The sequence below is a fragment of the Propithecus coquereli genome, unplaced genomic scaffold, assembly GCF_000956105.1.
Source record: "Propithecus coquereli isolate 6110/MARCELLA unplaced genomic scaffold, Pcoq_1.0 Scaffold1, whole genome shotgun sequence".
Lineage (NCBI taxonomy): Eukaryota > Metazoa > Chordata > Mammalia > Primates > Indriidae > Propithecus > Propithecus coquereli.
In genome coordinates this window covers 6,425,197-6,443,888 of record NW_012133857.1, presented here as the reverse complement: position 1 = coordinate 6,443,888, position 18,692 = coordinate 6,425,197, and the positions used below count along the sequence as shown (strand labels likewise).

Genomic DNA, 18,692 nt, shown 5'->3' with positions numbered 1-18,692 from the left:
GGTCACCCATAGCCACATGCCCCAACCCCAGGCACCCTGGCTACACACGTGCACCCGCAGGCCCACATAGAGATGCAGGTGCACGTGGACACCTAGCTTCAGGAGCATGCAACCGCGTGCACACACTCACAGGCACCTCCGTGTGTGCACGGGTAGACACGCACACTGGCACAGACGAGCGTGCATGCATGTGAACATGGAAACATCCCCACATGTGAAGACACAGTCACTTGTGTGTTTCGTGTGCAGTGACACACAGATGCAGGTGCACGTAGTTTGAAAACACCCCCTCCACCAAAGAACAGCCACCTGGAGCTTCTCAGACCTTTCCTCAGGGACGGCCGCCACCCCCAGCCCCCACTCAGGGAGCCCTGACCTTTATCAGGTAACACAGCAAGGTGGAGCGAAGGCCATCGGGTTGAAGTCGTGATTCTGATGGTGTCCTAAGGGTCTCTGGGAAGGAAGAGTTCTTCCCTGGCTCGTTGTGAGGGGAAATGGCCAGGCAGAGCACCAGGAGTGAGAGGACCTGTGGTAGAGGGGACATTGTGTGACAGGAAGGAGCAGGCCAAACGCAGAGTCTGAATGCCGGACAGTGTAGTCCGCACCTTCTCCTGTAGGCAGCGGGGAGCCCCAGAGGGTGATCTGACTGTGGGGGGTGCAGGCTCTGGTCCTCAGGGGAGTTCTTGAGAGTGAAAAGCAGGCATAGGACCAGCCATCCTTCCTCAAGGTCACCTCAGGGCAGTGCAGGGGTGGCGTGACTCACCCTCACCTCTCCAGGGTGGTTCTGCTGCCCTTCCCGGCTCAGGGACGGGTCTGAGAGAGGAGGGAGCATCAGATCACAGACTCTGAGCAGGTGGGGGTACCTGGGGCAGATTTCTTTCTCCACTTGCCAATTGTGTGGCCTTGGGCAAGTTACTTAACCTTCCTGAGCCTCCACACTCTCAGCTGTAAAATGGGGCCAATAATAGAAACCTTCCTAAGAGGGCTGTCATAGGTGTCAAAGAATAACCCAAAGACATTAGGCTAATTATTAGCTTGCTGTTTATTTCTGTACAAGGAACAGGTATCCATAGATTGATTTCATCCGACAATAATAAAAAGATTTACATAAGAGAGGGGAGAGAAAAATCATGGGCACAGTAAATCTTGTCTGGACATTTTTGAGTAAATTATTTAGCTGGCATCTTGCTTCAGCTGACTTTGGGTATAAAGATGAGTGTTTCAGTTTACAGATTCTACAGGCAACCTTGAGAGCTTTGCTGTGGGGTCATGGTGCTGTGTGCCAGGAGTCCCTGTCATGTCTGCCACCAGCACTCCCGGCTTGGTGAGACCGGGTTGGCTCTATGTCCTCATTAGAATCCTCTGCAGGCTTCATTGAGTTAGAAAGTGTCCAGTGCTTGGAGGAGGTGGCACACAGTTGAGCTCAGTAAATGGTCGCTCTTGGTATTGCCTCCATTAGTTCAGCAAATGCTGTTGAGCAGCTCCTCTGCCCTAGGCACGGAGGTGCCGGAGTGTGGCAGACACAGTCCTGATCTCCAGGAACTCCCAGGTCAGCTGGGGAGAGAGGCAGACTCCGCACAGGTCAGCACTCTGTGTGGCCAGTGAGAGCCAACTGCACGCAGCCTCTCCAGGCCCGGGGAGGGGCCTGGAGGTGAATCTGACTTGTTGCTTCTTTGGGGGCGCTCCAGGCCCAGTCAGAGAGGCGTGGGAAACAGAGCTCCATGCCAGCGCTGCGGGGGTCGGGGGAGGATGCAGAGACGGCACCACGGGGCCTCCTGCCTGCCCCCATCCCTGCTGTGGCTCCCAGACTCCTTGACCAGATCTGGGTGCAGGGGTCTGTCAGGGAGCCATGTGTCCTTCACCTCTCCCTGGGCTGAAGGGACAGGGAGCGGAAAAGGCCCAGGAGATCCTGGGAGGGGGACTTTTAAGGGAAGGAGGGGATGTCAAAGGGGCCAAGGACTGGGCCCCTGAGGGATCTAAGCCAGGTGGGGAGTAGCACAGCCAGGTTAGTGCCAATGGCCTCTCCCAGGCAGCAGCACCTGTCCCTGGGACCCTGAGGATGACCTCCCCATCCCTCAGGCAGGTGGGCAACAGGTGGGTGGGATGAGAACACCAAGGTCCCTGCCCAGAGCCACAGGGCAACAGTTAAGGGAGGGTGCAGGTGCCCTGGAGGGCTGAGGGGCAGGGCAAGTGAAGAGGCAGGTGGCAGAGTGACCTCACAGGAGGACCCCCTGGCCGCACCCCAGGCAGGCGCTGTGGGTCTGGGTGCTCAGGGTCCAGCACTGACAAGCAAGACCTGGTTGAGCTGTGGATGTGGTTTGGCCACTGTCCCTGTGGGGGCATCTGGGGCACCACAGCTCAGCTAGACAAGATGGCAGCCTGGCTCGGGCTCACTCAAACACATTCCACTGCCACTGGGCCCCTCCCCTGCTCCGAGGAGCCCAGGGCAGGGTGGGCTCCAGGGGGATGCTTCTCTGGGCCCCTGTATCCTGTTGCCAGAACCAGCCTCTCCTCCCCGCTCCCCGCAAGCCCACAGCCAGCCCATAGCCAGCCCTTCGCACAAGAAATCTTTCCCTCTGCCACCTCTGCACAGGTGTGCTTTTACCTGCACTGTGTCTCCTCCAGCCCTGAGCCTTACACACGACACACACACACACGACTCACACAAGATACACACACATGCACAACAAACACGTCGTAAACAACATGCAACACAAAACAGGGCTGGGCACAGTGGCTCATGCCTGTGATCCCTGCACTTTGGGAGGCTGAGGCAGGAGGATCACTTGAGGCCAGGAGTCTGATGTTGCAGTGAGCTCAGATCACACCACCGCACTAGAGCCTGGGGGACAGAGAGAGCCCTGTCTCTAAGGGAAAAGTGAAACAAATAAACAACCACAAATCATATACATGCAGACTCCACACACACACACACAACTGATACAAAACACAATTGCGCACACACACACATACAAACAGAAGATACATTCCTACTTTCCTCACATTTTTACTGTGAGCAACAAACAACAACAAAAAAATGTTTGAAAATAGAAAACGGGCTCTAAGGTTTGAGAGAGTAGAGTAGGCCCCTTCCCCACCACATCTTTCCCAGTGGCCCTTGTGGCATTTGGGAAGCTGACCCCTGAGCCTCGTGCTGGTCTTAGCCCGGTCAGCTTCCTGGCCCTCATTTGCGGGGCCACACCAATCACCTCCCCTCCTGCCGCCCCTCACACTGTGTGGAGCTGGGATTGGGCTATCCGGCCCCAGATCCAGGGGGCTCCCTGGCACTCCACCCCTCTTGCCAACCCCACATGCCAAACTCCCTGCAGACTTCACTGCATGGGGTCACGTGGAGAGCATCTCACTGCTGCGTGTGAGTCCCGCCTCTCTGGGCCTCTGGAATCTGGGGTCCGTGGCTCTCTAATAGCCTCTCTTTATAAGCAATCAGTGAGCTAGACCCTTGTCATGGAGTGAGTTGCCAGATCCCCCCAAGAACCCAGCGAGGCTGGGCTGCCATATGCACACAGAGAAGTGGATCACAACAGCTCAAGTCAGTTGGCTGAACATGTTTTCTTAATCCTGGACCCAAAAACTCTGCTTCCTTGAGCCATTCTCTTCGAGCCCCTGAGGGCACCAGATGGATGGCTGGTCTAGGCCACCCCCCAGTGTGGATGAGCAGGGTTCTCGCCCCTGCAGGGCGATCAGTTCCAGAAAGGTATGGAGCTGACCCAAATATTTAAGCTCCTGTGCGTCAGTTTCCTCTTCTTCCAACTGGGGATAATGGTAGCACCTTTCCTGTGAGTTATGGCGACATTAAAAAGTGAATCCATGTACAACCTGGCTACTATGGTTAACTTACTCCTCTTCTAACAACTGCATCCCCCACCAGGAAGCCCTCCTTAGCCCCCACAGTCTGGCTCAGGTACCTTCCTTCCCCGACACCGGCCTCCTCCAGTGCCTGTTATCCAGACCACAGCCCTTCCTGCTTCTCGGGGTCAGGGACCACTGACACGGACCTCTGTGCCATCTGTGTGGGGTGTGTGTGTGTTGGAGTCTCCTCGCTGCTCCCTCTGGGAAGAAGCTCACTGCCCAGGTGCCTAAGTGCAACCTCTCTCCCTGCCCCAGGCCTTACTCAGGCCCTAGAAGGGCCCCTGTTGTTGGGGGACACAGCACCTTCCTCTCCCACCCTTAGCTGAGCCCGTGTTGGGATCAGGGTGAGCAGGGGCTCCAGGAGCTGTCCTGTGATTGCAGTCACAAAGCTCCTTCTCCCCCCAGACCCTCCCCCTGAGCACATACATGAACAGGCCTCCACAGACATGGCATGAATACACACAGCTCTTCCAGACTCGGTCTCATCCCAAAGGGGGACGATCAGGGGTTCCTAACCTCTTGGGGGGCCCTTCAGGATACCCCACCCCATCAGGTAGCCAGGGCCGAAGCCTTGGCTTCTCCCTTCAGAGTGAGGGCCCTGCCCCCCTCAAGGAACTCAGTTGGTTAGGGACATTCCTGTCTGCCTCCACTCCGCCATCGAGAGGACGCCAGCCACTCTTAAGTACCTACTCAAGCCCTGCCAAGTGACCGTGCCAGCACCCCTCCATCCAGACAACTCCCTATGAGACAATGCTGGAGTAGGGGAGCCCCTCTCAGCCCCATGTCCCATGCCAGCTCCAATCCCAGTAGGCAAGTCAGTCCTGCTTCAGGCACTGATGCCTGGCCAGCCGGGACTCTTGGCATAATGAAAAGGACCAGGGCAGGGGACTAGATGAGTCTGCCCCGGGACGGCCCTTGGGAGGTCACATGTAAAGGTGGGGGCTGGAGTCCATGGAGCTGAGGTGTGACAATATGTGCCTATGTGTGAGTGTGTGTGGCCGTGTGGTGGGGGCAGGGCTTACAAGCCTGGAAATGCTGGTGGGGCCTCCAGGAAGGCTTCCTGGAAGAGGGGGTCCTGGCTAGCAGTGAGAGGGAGGCGCAGGCTCTCAAAGGACCAGGGGAGGCAGGCTGCAGTGAGGCCCAGGTGTCCCTGTCAGAGCCTGTGCTACTGGCGGCCCCTTCCCCCCAACCCCCGCTAGGATCCTCCCTGCGGCTCCCTGTGGCCAGCAGCTCTGCAGCACTCGGCTCTGCTCCACTCCGCTTAGCTCCGCTCCAGGAAGGCCACCTCCTCCTCCCCCTCCTTCTCCCGCTGTCACCACTCACCACACACAGCCTTGAGGGGGTGGGGACCCCAGACCTGGACACACCCCACCGTGGCGCTGGAGCTCAGTTGGTCAGACGGACGCACGGTTGGACGCAGGACCCCGGAGCCCCGAGGTGGGCAGTGTGCCAGGGTCCCTCGCAGCCTCCTCAAGGTCAGTGCCAGCTGGGGATGCAGCTACTCTGGGGCCCTTGAGACCTGCAGGGTCCACCCAGGCCCCTCATCCCAGATCACAGGTCCCAAAGTGGGCTTTACCCCAGGTGCACCTGAGGCAGGTAGGACCAGGGGAAGGGGGACACCCCTGTGTTCACAGGCCAGCCCGGGGCCGGGGGTCTATCAGGAGAGGCCCCAGGCTGGGGGCCAGCTCTTCACAGAGGTCTCGCTGGGGACACCCTGCATCGGCCATGGGGAGCTAAAATTGGAAAGTGGCGAGTAGGAGGCAGCTGACAAAGCTATTTCGCGGGCTCCGGTTTCAGGCTCCTGCTCCATTAACCTGATCCCCAGGGCCTCCCTACCCCCACCCAGCCGCGGAGGAGGTGCCTCAGCCCTCGGGCCGGCGGCGCAGCAGTCAGGCAGCCCCCGGCGTGCACAGGGCCAGCGAGGGTCCCCCTTACCTGAGACTTCAGCGGGGCTCACTGAGAATACCCGGTCCTGAGGGCAGGCAGACAGAAGCCTGTCCCAGGTTCACTGCGCGACCTTGACAGGGTCCTGCCCCTTTCTGGCCCATGACCTCCCCGCAACTGTATGATAAGGAAAGTGTCGACTGTGGAGGCCAGGAGAGCAGGCTGCAGGGCTGGCGATGGAGATCTGGGGGAGGGTCTAGGGTGGGAGACAGGGCTACACCAGCCACCTCTTGGCCCAGCTCAGCCTGAGAAGTGCCTAGGCATGTTCCTCCATTTAATTTAAGCCCCGAGTCTGTATTCACGGAGCCCTTGGGAAGACCCTGGGCAGGCCGATGCAGGGTAGGAAGGGCACAGGTCCTAGCTAAAGCCCGGGGATAGCCCAGCAGGACCCCTGGGGACAAGCTAGGCCCGGGGAAGGCGGAGTGGCTAGGCTCCTCTGGGCCTGATTCCGGTCAGCACCTTGGACAGCAGCCAGTGCCCTCCCCGGTGCCTGCCTGGCCCTGCCTGCTCCACCAGGGCACCTCCTCAAATAGCACAGCCTCCGGCCAGCACCCAGGGCCTAAATATACAGAGCACTGAGAGAGGGGGGCAGTGTGGTCACGGACACAGGCAGGGACCAGGGATGTGGCAGGCTGGCTTGCTGGGGGGTGGGGGTCAGTGAGAGGCTGGAGGCTGAATGAGAAGGATGGAGGCTTGACGACAGGGACAGGACCCTGGAGGTCATGGGCTCTCAGGGAATGGAGGACAGCGCTGGGGCGGTGGGGGGGAGTGGAGAAGGCATCTTGGAGGGGGCTGGGCCTTTGTCAGGAGCTGAGGGAGGCTCACTGAGGGACTGGGGGCAGAAACCTGATTGTGGTGATAGAGATAAGGTTTCTCCACATGAAGGTCTGCACAGAGGGTGGGGACCAGCCCACCCGCAGGTGTGAAGCAGTAAATGGAGGTGAGTAAGTTAGGCTGAGTGAGCCCCCGGATGGGAGGGCGGGGACTAGAGCAGTAGCTAGGATAGGGTGCCTTTGTCGGGTATCCAGGTGGGAGGAATGGGGTGAGGAGAGTGATGGCCCAAGGTCCCCATGGGGCAGGTGGGGCAATCTCTTCAGAGTGGGTCCCCAGCACCCCAGTGGGGGACCGTGAGGCGGGGCTAGGCAGGGCTGGCAGCTGCGGTTCCCTCACCCGACCTGTCTCCCCCAGCCCTGTCCAGGCTATGGGCATCAAGACAGCATTGCCTGCAGCTGAGCTGGGCCTCTACTCCCTGGTGCTGAGTGGAGCACTGGCCTATGCTGGCCGGGGCCTCCTTGAGGCTTCGCAAGGTAACATCTGGGCCTGGGGCGGCGGGGGGGGGGCCTTCTTCCCCTGGGGGCGTCCGGGTTCCAACCAGCAAGGCCAGACACTCATGGGCTCCAGACCCAGGATACCCCCTAGGCCCTGGGGGTTGGGCGGAGCCAGGTGCAGTCACAGGGTTGCAGAGATGCAGAGATACTGACAGCAACACTCAGACACTCGGGGACACAGTCAGACCTGGACCGAGATGCACAGGCAGGCGAGACCCAGAGAGAAGCAGATGCAGAACAAGAGAGACCCAGACCCGCTCCCCGCTCCCGTGCCCCAGGGTTGGGGGCAGCCCTGTCCGTGGGGAAGGCAGGGGCGGGGATGTGAAGGGTCCCTCTCCCTGAGGCCACACTCTGTTCTCAGATGGGGCCCACAGGAAGTCCTTCCGGGAGTCTGTGCGACCTGGCTGGGAGTACATTGGCCGGAAGATGGTAGGTTCCCCACACCCTGGGGTCCTTGCTTGGGATCCCTGCTTGGGGTCCCTGATGCCCGCACACCTCTCCCATCCCAAACCCTTCCCACTCTCCACTGTTCAGATGTTCTCATGTAACAGAGGGCACCTCACAGCGAGAGGGTTTCCATGCCTTCAGCTCTCCATGGGCCGCTCCCATGTCCATTTAGGAAATGGGGCACATAAACCGAGATGTGCTTTGGCAGGAGCCTCCGGCAGCACCCCTCCCCAGAGCAAAGCAATAATGGTGGGATGTCAGGCAATGTGCTGAGTAGAGGTGCACTTTGGGGGCAGAGCAGCCCACACAGGGTCCTCCATTCCTCTCTACCTATTCGGAGGGGAATGCAGGGACGTCAGCTAACGCATAAGAAGAACACGAGGGCCGGGAAGGTGCTGGGACTCTTCCCAGCCAGGTGCCAGCCCATCCTGCCCCCTCTCCCACCCTAACCACCCCACCTCCTCCTGCCCGGACTGCCCAGGATGTGGCTGACTTCGAGTGGGTGATGTGGTTCACCTCCTTCCGCAACATCATTGTCTTCGCCCTCTCGGGACATGTGCTGTTTGCTAAACTCTGCACGATGGTTGCCCCCCAGGTGAGCGGGACCTAGGCCACCCAGCCTCCCCCTGCCCACTCCTCTGTAGCCACAGGGTTGTGGGAACTCTATCCTGGGGTCACCCCCACTTACCCAGTTAGTTAACAGAAGCTCTCTTTCTGTCCACAGCTCCGCTCCTGGGTGTATGCTGTGTACGGGGCTCTGGCCGTGGCAGGCACAATGGGCCCTTGGTACCTGCTGTTGCTGCTTGGTCATTGTGTGGGCCTCTATGTGGCCTCACTCTTAGGCCAGTCCTGGCTCTGTCTCGGCCTCGGCCTGGCCAGCCTAGCTTCCTTCAAGATGGACCCCCTAATCTCTTGGCAGGTGTGCACTGGAGGGGCGCAGGGGTGGAGGGTGCAGGGATCCGATCCCAGCCTCTCACTCCATCTGAAGCCCTGGCCTCCCAAGTGTCCCAAGCATCTCCTTCACTTTCCCACCTGTCTTCAAGCCTTAGAGTGTGCCCTGTCCACAAGGCAATCACCTCACCAAAGGAACACGTCCAGTTTGTCATCTGCTCTGTCGCGTTACTGGGATAGAGCAGTGGCCAGTGCTAACTGGCTCAGGAAGGGGGCGGGGGGCCAGGTTGGGCCCTATGGGAAGCTGGGGGGCTTTTCCCAGAGACAGGAGGCACGCTGTGAGCTCATGGCCTGTTCTTTCCCCTCCAGAGCGGGTTTGTGACAGGCACTTTTGATCTACGAGAGGTGCTGTTTCATGGGGGCAGCGGCTTCACAGTGCTGCGTTGCACCAGCTTTGCGCTGGAGAGCTGTGCCCACCCTGATCGCCGCTACTCCCTAGCTGACCTGCTCAAGTACAACTTCTACCTGCCGTTCTTCTTCTTTGGGCCCATCATGACTTTTGATCGCTTCCACACCCAGGTGAGGGGACACCTGTCGGCTTCCAGAACAGGGCTGGATCTCCCTTTTCAGACGGGGGTTCCCATCTCAGATAGAACCCCCCAGGCAGGATAGGACGTCCCCATCCTCAGGCATGATTCCTGCATGAAGCCAAGTCTCCTCTCCCTCCTCAGACCCAAGGATGGGGCCACCTTTCCCCTCCCACAGGGATCACAGGGTGCAGACACGCCTCCTCCCTCGGACAGGACTCCCAGGCCACAGATGTTCCCTGCCCACTCAAATGGGGCTTCCAAGACAGAACTGGGTCTGCCCAGGGTGGGCTGTGTCTCCACCCTCAGGCAGGACCCCTGGATGAAACCGTGTCTCCTCCCACACCACTCAGACAGTGCTCCTCTGGCAGGGCTTGCCTCTGCCCTCAGACAGCACTAGCCTCTCCCCTCAGACACTTCGCATCCCCCCAGGTGAGCCAAGCAGAGCCCGTGAGGCCCGAGGGCGAGCTGTGGAGCATCCGGGCCCAGGCGGGCCTTAGCGTGGTGGCCATCATGGCCGTGGACATCTTCTTTCACTTCTTCTACATCCTCACCATCCCTGGTGACCTCAAGTTCGTCAACCGCCTCCCAGACAGCGCCCTCGGTGGGTCCCCAGAGCCGGGACCAGGAAGACAGACCCTCTGCACTCCCATGGGTGTCACCGCTGGGGAAGCTGAAGCCCTGAGGGCACAGCACCCAGGGGTGGGTGCATGGGACTTGGCATTGGCTTTGTCCTGTGAGGCGGGAACAGTATCCCACAGAGCCTACCCTGCTTCACCGGGCAGTGGCTGATTTCCACAACTGTGATGGGGTCTCCACGGGGCTGGCGGGGCCTGGTATCTCCCCCAGGAAGTGACGGGATGGGGTCTCCGAAGGGATGGGCCCAGCAGCAAGGACTTCCCCTGGCACCTGGGAAGAGAAAGTGTGCATGGGAGGGGGCCGATTTCAGCACCTCCCCAAGTAATTGGGGGTCGGAGAGGGGAGGTTGACACACGATCCCCAGGCAGTGATGGCACCCTATCCCCAGCTGGCCTCGCCTATTCAAACCTGGTGTACGACTGGGTGAAAGCAGCCGTCCTCTTTGGCGTCGTCAACACCGTGGCACGCCTCGACCACCTGGACCCGCCCCGGCCTCCAAAGTGCATCACAGCACTCTACGTCTTTGGGGAAACGTGAGTGCTGACAGGGGAGGCTCCGCCTGGAATCCCCACCTTCCCCAAGCCTCTTCCCCGTGCCCGGGGAGCTCTGCCCCGGCAGATTCACATCCATCTGCTCTCCCCGTACAGGCACTTCGACCGTGGCATCAACGACTGGCTTTGCAAGTGAGTTGGGAGTGGAGGATGGTCACAGCCATCCTGCCAGGTGTCTGGGCAGGGAAGAGCCACGATCAGCCCACGTTTTTAAAGTTCACCCCTGGGCGAGAGGAAGCAAGGAGGGCAGTGAGGAGGTCGTGGCAGAGGTCTAGGTGAAAGACGTAGAGGTCTGGACTTGGGTGAGGGCCCCGCAGGTAGAGATGGGGGTGAGAGTAGAGACACACCGCAGGGACCCTTGGCAGGACTGGGCCTGCAGTGCAGGTACAGGGAAGGAGAGGGAAATGACTCCCAAATTCCTGTCTGCAGCCTGGGAGGACGGAGGGCTGGTTTCCAGAGAGGGATTCGGTGTGAGGAGTGTCTAGTCGGAACGCAGGCAGCATCCTTGCGGAGAGTCAGGGAGGTGGGTGGGCCTGAGGTCTCGGGTTCAGAGCGGCTTAGGGGCCGATGGGCTCTGAGCATCCTGACTGTGGGCGCTTGGCCTTTGGCCTTGTGAGTGGATCAGTCCTGAGGAGAGAGAGTAGAGTGAGAGAGGAGAGAGGGGGTGGCCAAGACTGGGCCTGCGAGGACTCTGGTTGGGGGAGGAGGAAGAGCCAGCAGAAGGGGCGGACAGGAGTGGTCAGAGGAGCAGGAGAATCAAGGCTGGGGATGCCCTGGAAGCCAAGGGAGGACCATCAGGCGTGGCGGGGCGGCTGGGGCAGGTGCTTCGCAGGCCCAAGGAAGCTGGACACTGAGGATGAGTGTTGGTGACATGCAGCCTTGGGCTGGAGAGGCAAGGGCAGGTGGGAGTGGAGGGAAGCTGAGGAACTACAGGGGCTGTGTGGACGACTCCTGAAGAAGCCTGGGGCTGAAGGGGCAAGTCAGAGCAGTGGCTGGGGGGAGTGGGGTGTTTTAAAGACAGGAGATAATGGATGTGCCGAGGGGAATTACCCAACAGGAAAGAGCTGGTGATGCAGGATGCAGGGTTGACTGAGGGAGCGAGGTCCCTGGGGAGGGAGGAGGCCATGGCATCCAGGTCCAGGCAGAGGCCTGGCTTTGGGAGGAGGAGGAGGCAGCGGAGGAGCCAGCATGGACACAGAAGAATGGCAGGTTAGTGTAGAAAAGTAAGGGATTCCACGTGTCCTCTGTGAAGTAGGTGGCCTAGTCATCGGCTGAGAGCTGCGGGGCTGGGGACAGGAAGGAGGCGGCACCCAGGCCTCCCCTGCCCGCCCCACACCCGCTCCCACTTGCGGGAGGGATGAGGGCACAGCCACTGCAGGGCCCAGAAGAAGCAGCTGACTAGAGAAACTGTGGCATTGAGAGCCCGAGTGGTGTTGCAGGTCGTGGGTTTACAGACCCCAGTGTGCGAAGATGTGTGATTTTCCCATCAGGGCTTAGCTGCTTGGGTGCAGGTGAGGAGACAGTAGGCGACTGGCTCTCCCAGATGAGTGAGAGGAGGAAGTGAGGTATACGGGTTTTTAGGTTATTTATAATGACGACTCATTGGAGGAGCAGCTACCTGAGGTCTTGTTAAGGAGGGTGGTGAAGACAGGAGGTCACAAGCTCAGTGGGACTAAAGGACTGAAGCTGGGGGCCAGAAGTCAGGAGGGGCTGGACAGAGTGGGAATTAGGAAGTGGTAAAATTTCAAGTGGTGACAAAGTTGGGGCGTGGCCATGGGCGTGGGTGGCTGCAGTGGCTTGGAGAAAAAAACACTGGAAATGAGGAGGTCGAGGAATGGAGAGGCTGGTTACTCAATGGGTCTTCCACTGAATTTATTCAACAAATATTTACTGAGCACCTACTATGTGCCAGGCACTGTTCTAGGCACTGGGGACACATCAGTGAACATGGCAAAGACCCTGAACTCATGGAGCTTACAGTCTAGTGGGGAGAAACAGACCATAAACAGGTAAACAAACATAAATAAGATAATTTTAGAGAGTGGTAAGTGTTATGAAGAAAATACGACATGTAAGGGGAAAGAAGTTGGCAACAGGGTAGAAGCTTCTTTCGTTGGGGTCTGGATGGGCTTCTCTGGGGAGATGATGTGTGAACCGACACCCGAGTGACACGGAGATCTGGGAAGAGAATTCCAGGCAGAGGCAGCAACTGCAGAGGCCTTGAGGCACGAACCAACTGAGTGTGTCTGAGGCCAGTAAGACCAGCGGGGTCGACAGGGAGAATGGAGGCACGAGGTCAGGGAGGGGCAGGACCAGGCTATAGGGGCTCTCCCAGCCCGAGAAAGGAGGTGGAGCTTATTCCAATTGTGATGGGAGGCCACTGAGAGAGGCTAATCATGAAAGTGATGCGACCCGAGCTACACTCTAACGCTGCCTCTGGCTGCTGCGTGGTGAATGGGCCGTAGCCGCAAAGACAGAAGCGGGAAAACCACCTAAGAGGCTCTCGCAATAATCAGTGTGAGAGATGCACACCCCGACTGAGGAGTAGAGGACGTGGTGAGCCGTGGGCAGGACCGAGTGGAGAAACAGAACATGCTGGCTTGCTTGGAGATGGGCGACGAGGGAAGCGGAGAGTCCAAGCGGGTGCCAGGGCTATAGCAATGAGCGGTGGTGCCAGTAACCGAGAGGCAGGGATGGGCAATCAGCATCCACGTGAGATGCCTATAGCAGTTGGATGCATGAGTCAGGAGAGACTGGGCTGAAGACACAGATTTGGGGGTCATCAGCGTAGAGCCAGATGTGAAGTCCTGGGTGTGGATGACATCACTTGGGGAGGAAGTGAGCAGAGACAGAGAGGATATGCTGTCCGAGGCCAAGTCCTCCACAGCGTGAAGCTGGCTAGAGGAGGAGGAGCCTACCTGAGGTCGGGGACGTTGAATGTGCCCAAGGTGACAGCGCTGAGGAGGGCTGCCCTGTTGTGTCCTCTGCCCGTCTCATACCTGCTCTTTCCCACACTTCCTTCGGCCCCTTCTCCCGTCTTTCCTGCAGATATGTGTATGACCACATTGGTGGGGAGCACTCCCAGGTGATCCCAGAGCTAGGGGCCTCGGTGGCCACATTTGCCATCACCACTCTGTGGCTCGGGCCTTGTGACATTGTCTACCTGTGGTCATTCCTTAACTGCTTTGGCCTCAACTTTGAGCTCTGGGTGCAGAAGCTGGCAGAGTGGGGGCCCCTAGCACGAACTGAGGTGAGCAGGGAAGGTCTGGGCTGGGACTGGCTGGCTCTCGGGGGAGGGTGGGGACTGCTGCTTTCTGGGGTTGTCCAATCACTTGGCCCCCAGTGCAGAACTTTCTCACCACCACCCTCCTGTTGTCAGGACAATGGCTCACCTGTGGGAACCTGGCCCTCCCCACCTTTTGTGGGGAATGGAGCACCCGGGCCTGCCTGGGTTGCTCAGCCCTCACCCTCTCTCTGGACCTCAGTTTCCCCATGTTTAACAATGAGGGAGACCAGGCGTACCCTCAGGACCTGAGTAGCCATGTGGGCAGAGCCGCTGACCAACCGTGTCCTCTTTCCTTTGGGCCTCTTGCCCTGCTTCCAATGCTTTCCTGGACTGGGCAGGCCTCTCTGTCGGAGCAGATGTCCCGCAGGGTCCGGGCCCTCTTTGGGGCCATGAACTTCTGGGCTATCATCATGTACAACCTTGTGAGCCTGAACAGCGTCGAGTTCACAGAGCTGGTTGCCCGGCGCCTGCTACTCAAAGGTGAGGGACGGGGGTGTGAAATGCAGAACATGCCAGGCATCAACCTCTAGGACTCTGACCTTCTGAAATGCCCCTACCCGCCCAACACCCCAGGGACTTGGCAGGGAGGGCCAGTCAGGCGGGCAGAGGGATGGGAAGAGAAGAGTCACTGAGGAAGGGGTGCTGCTCCGGTGCATTGACAACTTCTTCCCTACACAGGGTTCCCGCAGACCACACTGGCCGTCCTGTTTGTCACCTACTGTGGTGTCCAGCTGGTGAAGGAACGTGAGCGAACCCTGGCACTGGAGGAGGAGCAGAAGCAGGACAAAGAGAAGCCGGAGTAGGTGGGAGGGGGACGGGGACAGGCTCTGCTCAGCTATTCCTGTGCCCCAGGCCCAAGCCGGGCCAGATGGGGCCAACACAGAATAAAAGACTTTTCTACGACAGCCTGCTGTTCCCTGCGCCTTCTCCCAGCAGTCTCCTGCTCCTTGTCTATGCCAGCTGAGGAGCCGGGGGCTCTAGGCCTCAGGGAGGGCCACAGACAGAGTGTGGAGGAGACAGTACATGGAGGGCAGAGACCACCGCCCCTGGCAACCCAACTGCAGAACACTGAAGCCCTGAATCTCCAAACCACCAGGTCACTGACTTGGCACCTGATTCCAGACCTAAGCTGCTTGCTCAGAAGGCACTTTATTCTTCTTAGCAAAGGAGACTTATCCACGCTGCAAGGTGCGCTTGAAGGGGACACTCCCATCTGGGGGAACTTACGTGGCACACACAGCCAGGCTGGGGCAGGGCCAGGGTGCACCTGGGATCCACCCCTGTGGTTCTGGCTCATGGACGGAGAACACCCGGAGGGATATGGTGACACTGGAGAAGCCTCTAGTTCCTTGGCCCTGCCCGAAAGCTAGGACTAGGCAGGGATTTCCCTTTCCTGGCTGAAGCAGCCCCTCAGGCACCATAACTGGATCCAGGGGTGCTCTGGCCTCTCCTGGCCTCCTCCTCGGAGCCCCCACGAGGCCAGGTCTGTGAGTGCTGCAGGACGGGAGCAGCGCTTGGTTCAAGCCCTCTGGGCTGGTCACATCTTGGTCAGGCGCAGCACGTTGAGCCGCACAGGCAGGAAGGTGGCACCGGCCGCGTAGGCGATCTCCCGCAGGACACCCTCCCACTTCTTCTCATCCTCGTTATACCTGGAGGGTGGAGTGGGGAGAGCGGGGACAAGGATGGGCAGCTTGGTCAGCTGAGCCTAGAGTGGAACTCAGCAGAGAGGGGTGGCTGAGTGCACTGGGCCTGTCTCTAGGTAGATCTGTCTCTGGAAAGTTCCCCTGTTCTGGGAAAGGAGGCCCGTGCAAGACCCACCACAAAGAACACTCACCTCACACTCAGGAAGAGCCACCCTCTCTGGGAAAGGACACCTCCCTAGGCTTCCCGCATTCCCCAGAGTGCGCCTCCCTCCAGGAAGGTCTACACCTCCACACACCAATTTCCTCCCCTTGAGCATTTCCATACTCCGCCTCCAAGTCCCCTCCCAGCAGCTCTGCTCCCCAGAGTCTGCAGCAGTGGGGGTGACTGAAGTTTCGGGGGACGCCCCAGGAGGATGAAACTGCTTTCCCCCATCCCAGGAAGGACCATCCATGGAAAGCAATGGTCCTGAGAAGCTGGGGTCCAGCTACTTCCCAGTCCTGGCCTCGGTTCTCCCTCCAAAATAAGCACCCAGAAGGCAGGGTGGGGAAGGGCCTGGATGCTCCCTGGGCCCTGTTTCCATGGGTCTGTGCCATAAGCTTGGGGTCAGCTCCTGTCTGCAGCACTGTTGGTGCTCCACAGTGGGGCACAGTGCAAACCCAGACCTTCCTGAGCAAACTGGCAAGACCCTGGGGCTGAGCAGGGCGCATCTGCTGTTCCTCCCCTACAGGGCCCCCTGGAAGACAGATCAGCTTTGCCCACAGAGGAGCCTGCCAGGTGCCTTGGTGCCTGCATACTGCTATGAGGTGTCAGCCTTGCTCCTGGTTCCCCCCTCACCTCCCTGGGGCTGGGCTCACCTCCAGATGTCGTTGAGCTCTGTGGGGACCAGCTCTCCAGACTCGGTCTCCAGAGTGGCAAAGCCACCAATGGCATAGAGGGTGCCCGCCAGGCTGACCAGGCTGAGCGAGCTGCGCTCCTGCGAGAAGGCCTCAAAGGGCGCCCACCTGGGAGGGGGGTGAGGTGCATCACCAGGGGCCTCAGCAAGCCCAGGGTGCTCCTGCCACCAGCGCCCACAGCTTCTGCTGCACCCTCTGCGATCCAAACCCCAGGCTTCCGTGCTCCAAGCACAAGCTCCTGTTCTCCGACCCTCTCGGGAGTGCCTACCTGGTGTTCCCGCCTCAGCCTCGGAGCGTCCCAACCCAGTTCCCCTTCCCTCTCCCTCTAGTGGTCACTGCCTTTCCCAGTCTCTTGCTCCTCCCCTTTCCCTTCCTGGTCCTTGTCATTCCATCCAAGCTGCCCAGTGAAGGCCACCATGGATCTCCCCACTGTCCCCCCTCCTCTCCTGAACTAACTCCCACCCACCAACTCACGACCCCAGTCCCTGGCAGACCCCAGCCTTGCCCTGGACATAGTCCTCTTGCTCCTCGGTGGCCAGTGACACCCCATCCCTTGCCTCCTATCCATCCTTCTTCTCACACACAGCTTTCTCAAGGCATCTTCGCTCCCCTGGCTCCCGCCTTGGGCCTTCATCCCCACCCACCAAAACTGCTCTCACTGAGGTCTGTGGCCACCGCAGGGCTTTAAAATCCAGGGCCCCCAACACACGCCACTGCTGATGTGACTCTCACCTGCTACCTCTCCAAGCTCACGTTCTCAGACTTCTTCCTGGATAACGCATCTGTCCCCAGCGTCCCTCGGGCGTGGGCCTCAGCTCCTCGCACTTGCACCCTCTCTCCTGGGGGGGCTGAGCCCCTCCATGTGCTGTTGACCCCAGATCTCTCCCTCTAGCTCAGCCCTCTCTCTGCCCCAGTGGGCTCCTCCTGGACACCCCTGGGCACCTCCTATCTGGACCCTCACTTTCCCTGTCTCATCCCAGTGGTTCTCCAATAAATGGCTTCCCACCCTCACTCAAAAGCATCTACTTTCCCCCTCACTTAACCCTACAATCCAATCAATTGCTAAGCTCTGTTCCAGCCCTAAACTCTGGCTATTCAAAGTGTGGTTCGTGGACTAGCAGCCTCAGCATCACCTGGGGGTTTGTTAGAAATACAGACTCTCAGGCTCTCCCCGGACCTGAGAATCTGCATTTTAACATGATTCCCCAGGGAGACCCACATGCACATCAGAGGGCGAGAGGCCCTGGCCTAAGTCTTTCTCCAGTGCATCCACCCAGCCCCATCCCTGCTGTACCCCCAGCTCCAGGCCCCCATCACCTCTCACTACAGCTGCACCCCTGACCTCCCTGCCTCCTGGGAAACCCCAGTCTCCTCTCTACATCAGCTGCCGTGAGGCGCTTTAGCAGAATGCAGATGGGCACTTAAAACCAGTGAGAGGCATTTCACTGCCCCTCTCTTGCTGTCCCCTTCCAGCCCCAGCACCGCCATCCCACTTCCCTTCACCAACCACCTGCCACCCAGCCTGAGCAATGCCTTCCCTCCAGTGTGTCCTGCCTTTTTTCTCCTGACTTCCTTGGCACCAAGCTTCCTTTGCCTGGGCATCCTTTGCCCACCCACCCTGGCCCCTTTTGCGGCTGAGTACAGCCGTCTGTCAGCTCAGTTTTCTCTTTCTTGATGTCCCAGGCAGGGGAGCTTCTGTGTTGTCCACTGCTATATGCCTTGACCAGGCCACTGCCTGCTATGAGTCCCTGAATGAGGAAGCTGGCATCCCCTACTCCAGCCCTGGGGGCTTCCTCTTGCAGGCCAGGCTGGCCCTAACCCTTCCCCACCTTTTACCAGGATGCCGCCCTCCCCACTTTACTGCTGATCAGAGGAGAGGCACTGTTTCTGTGCCGATTTCCAAACTCAACCGTGGAGACCCAACACAGGGGCTACCTGCCAGGGCCCACACAGGCCCAAAGCCACACAGCTGCCCTTGTGGGGAGGAGGGAGCGAGCTGCGTACTTGTTGTCTGCGATGTTGTACACCTCCGCAGAGCTGGTCAGCCCCGTGTCGGTGACCCCAGCTGCCACAAATATACGCCCGTCATGGATGGTGGCACCAAAGAGTGAGCGGGCGGTCTGCATGGGTGCCAGCTCCTTCCACTCGAACTTCTTGGGGTCATAGACGCACATTTTGTTCAGGCACTTCCTGTGGGATGGCGGGCGGTGAGTGAGCAGAGAGTAGCAGGAGCAGGGCCACCCTTCCCTCCTGCTGCTTCTCCCAGGGCAGCCAGGACAGACCCCTGACAGCATAGGAGAGACTCTGCTCCTAGTCGCCGGCTGCCGCAGACTCGCTCCAGGCCCTAGCCTCACCTGTCGCTGCCTTTGCCGCCAATGACGTAGACCAGGTCCATGTGGGAGAGCACCGCGTGGCCATACACAGCATAAGGCAGTGGGTCCGATTCGCCCCATTTGAATGACCTGGAGGGGACCGGAGTTGGGCGGACACCGGGCTCAGGCATGTGCTCTGTCCTTGTGTCCGCATTCACCCACCTTCCCAACACACGTTCGGGGTGCACCCCATGTTTTGCTGGGACTTCCCAGACCTCTCAGTCCCTCGCTCCCACGCCA

The 18,692-nt window shown here is 59.4% G+C and overlaps 2 protein-coding genes across 2 annotated transcripts in view; one reads left to right on the top strand and one right to left on the bottom strand.

The window, feature by feature from the left end:
* The first annotated feature begins 5,095 nt into the window (after positions 1–5,095).
* On the top strand, positions 5,096–14,448 carry HHATL (hedgehog acyltransferase-like). The gene is made up of 12 exons (XM_012638281.1): positions 5,096–5,345; positions 7,003–7,121; positions 7,504–7,571; positions 8,071–8,184; positions 8,314–8,508; positions 8,850–9,059; positions 9,500–9,671; positions 10,095–10,239; positions 10,354–10,389; positions 13,306–13,507; positions 13,882–14,023; positions 14,222–14,448. Exons 2-12 carry the CDS (start codon positions 7,016–7,018, stop codon positions 14,344–14,346), a joined length of 1,515 nt encoding a protein of 504 aa, XP_012493735.1. The 5' UTR covers positions 5,096–5,345; positions 7,003–7,015; the 3' UTR covers positions 14,347–14,448.
* A 207-nt stretch (positions 14,449–14,655) lies between these two features.
* Positions 14,656–18,692, bottom strand: part of KLHL40 (kelch-like family member 40) — a 6,849-nt gene continuing 2,812 nt past the window's right edge. Inside the window, exons 3-6 of the mRNA XM_012649064.1 lie at positions 18,435–18,542; positions 18,085–18,270; positions 16,042–16,188; positions 14,656–15,192 (exon numbers count right to left, since the gene is read on the bottom strand). Of these exons, the coding sequence (XP_012504518.1) occupies positions 15,081–15,192; positions 16,042–16,188; positions 18,085–18,270; positions 18,435–18,542 (553 nt within the window). The 3' untranslated portion in view covers positions 14,656–15,080. The remainder of the gene's footprint in view (positions 15,193–16,041; positions 16,189–18,084; positions 18,271–18,434; positions 18,543–18,692) is intronic.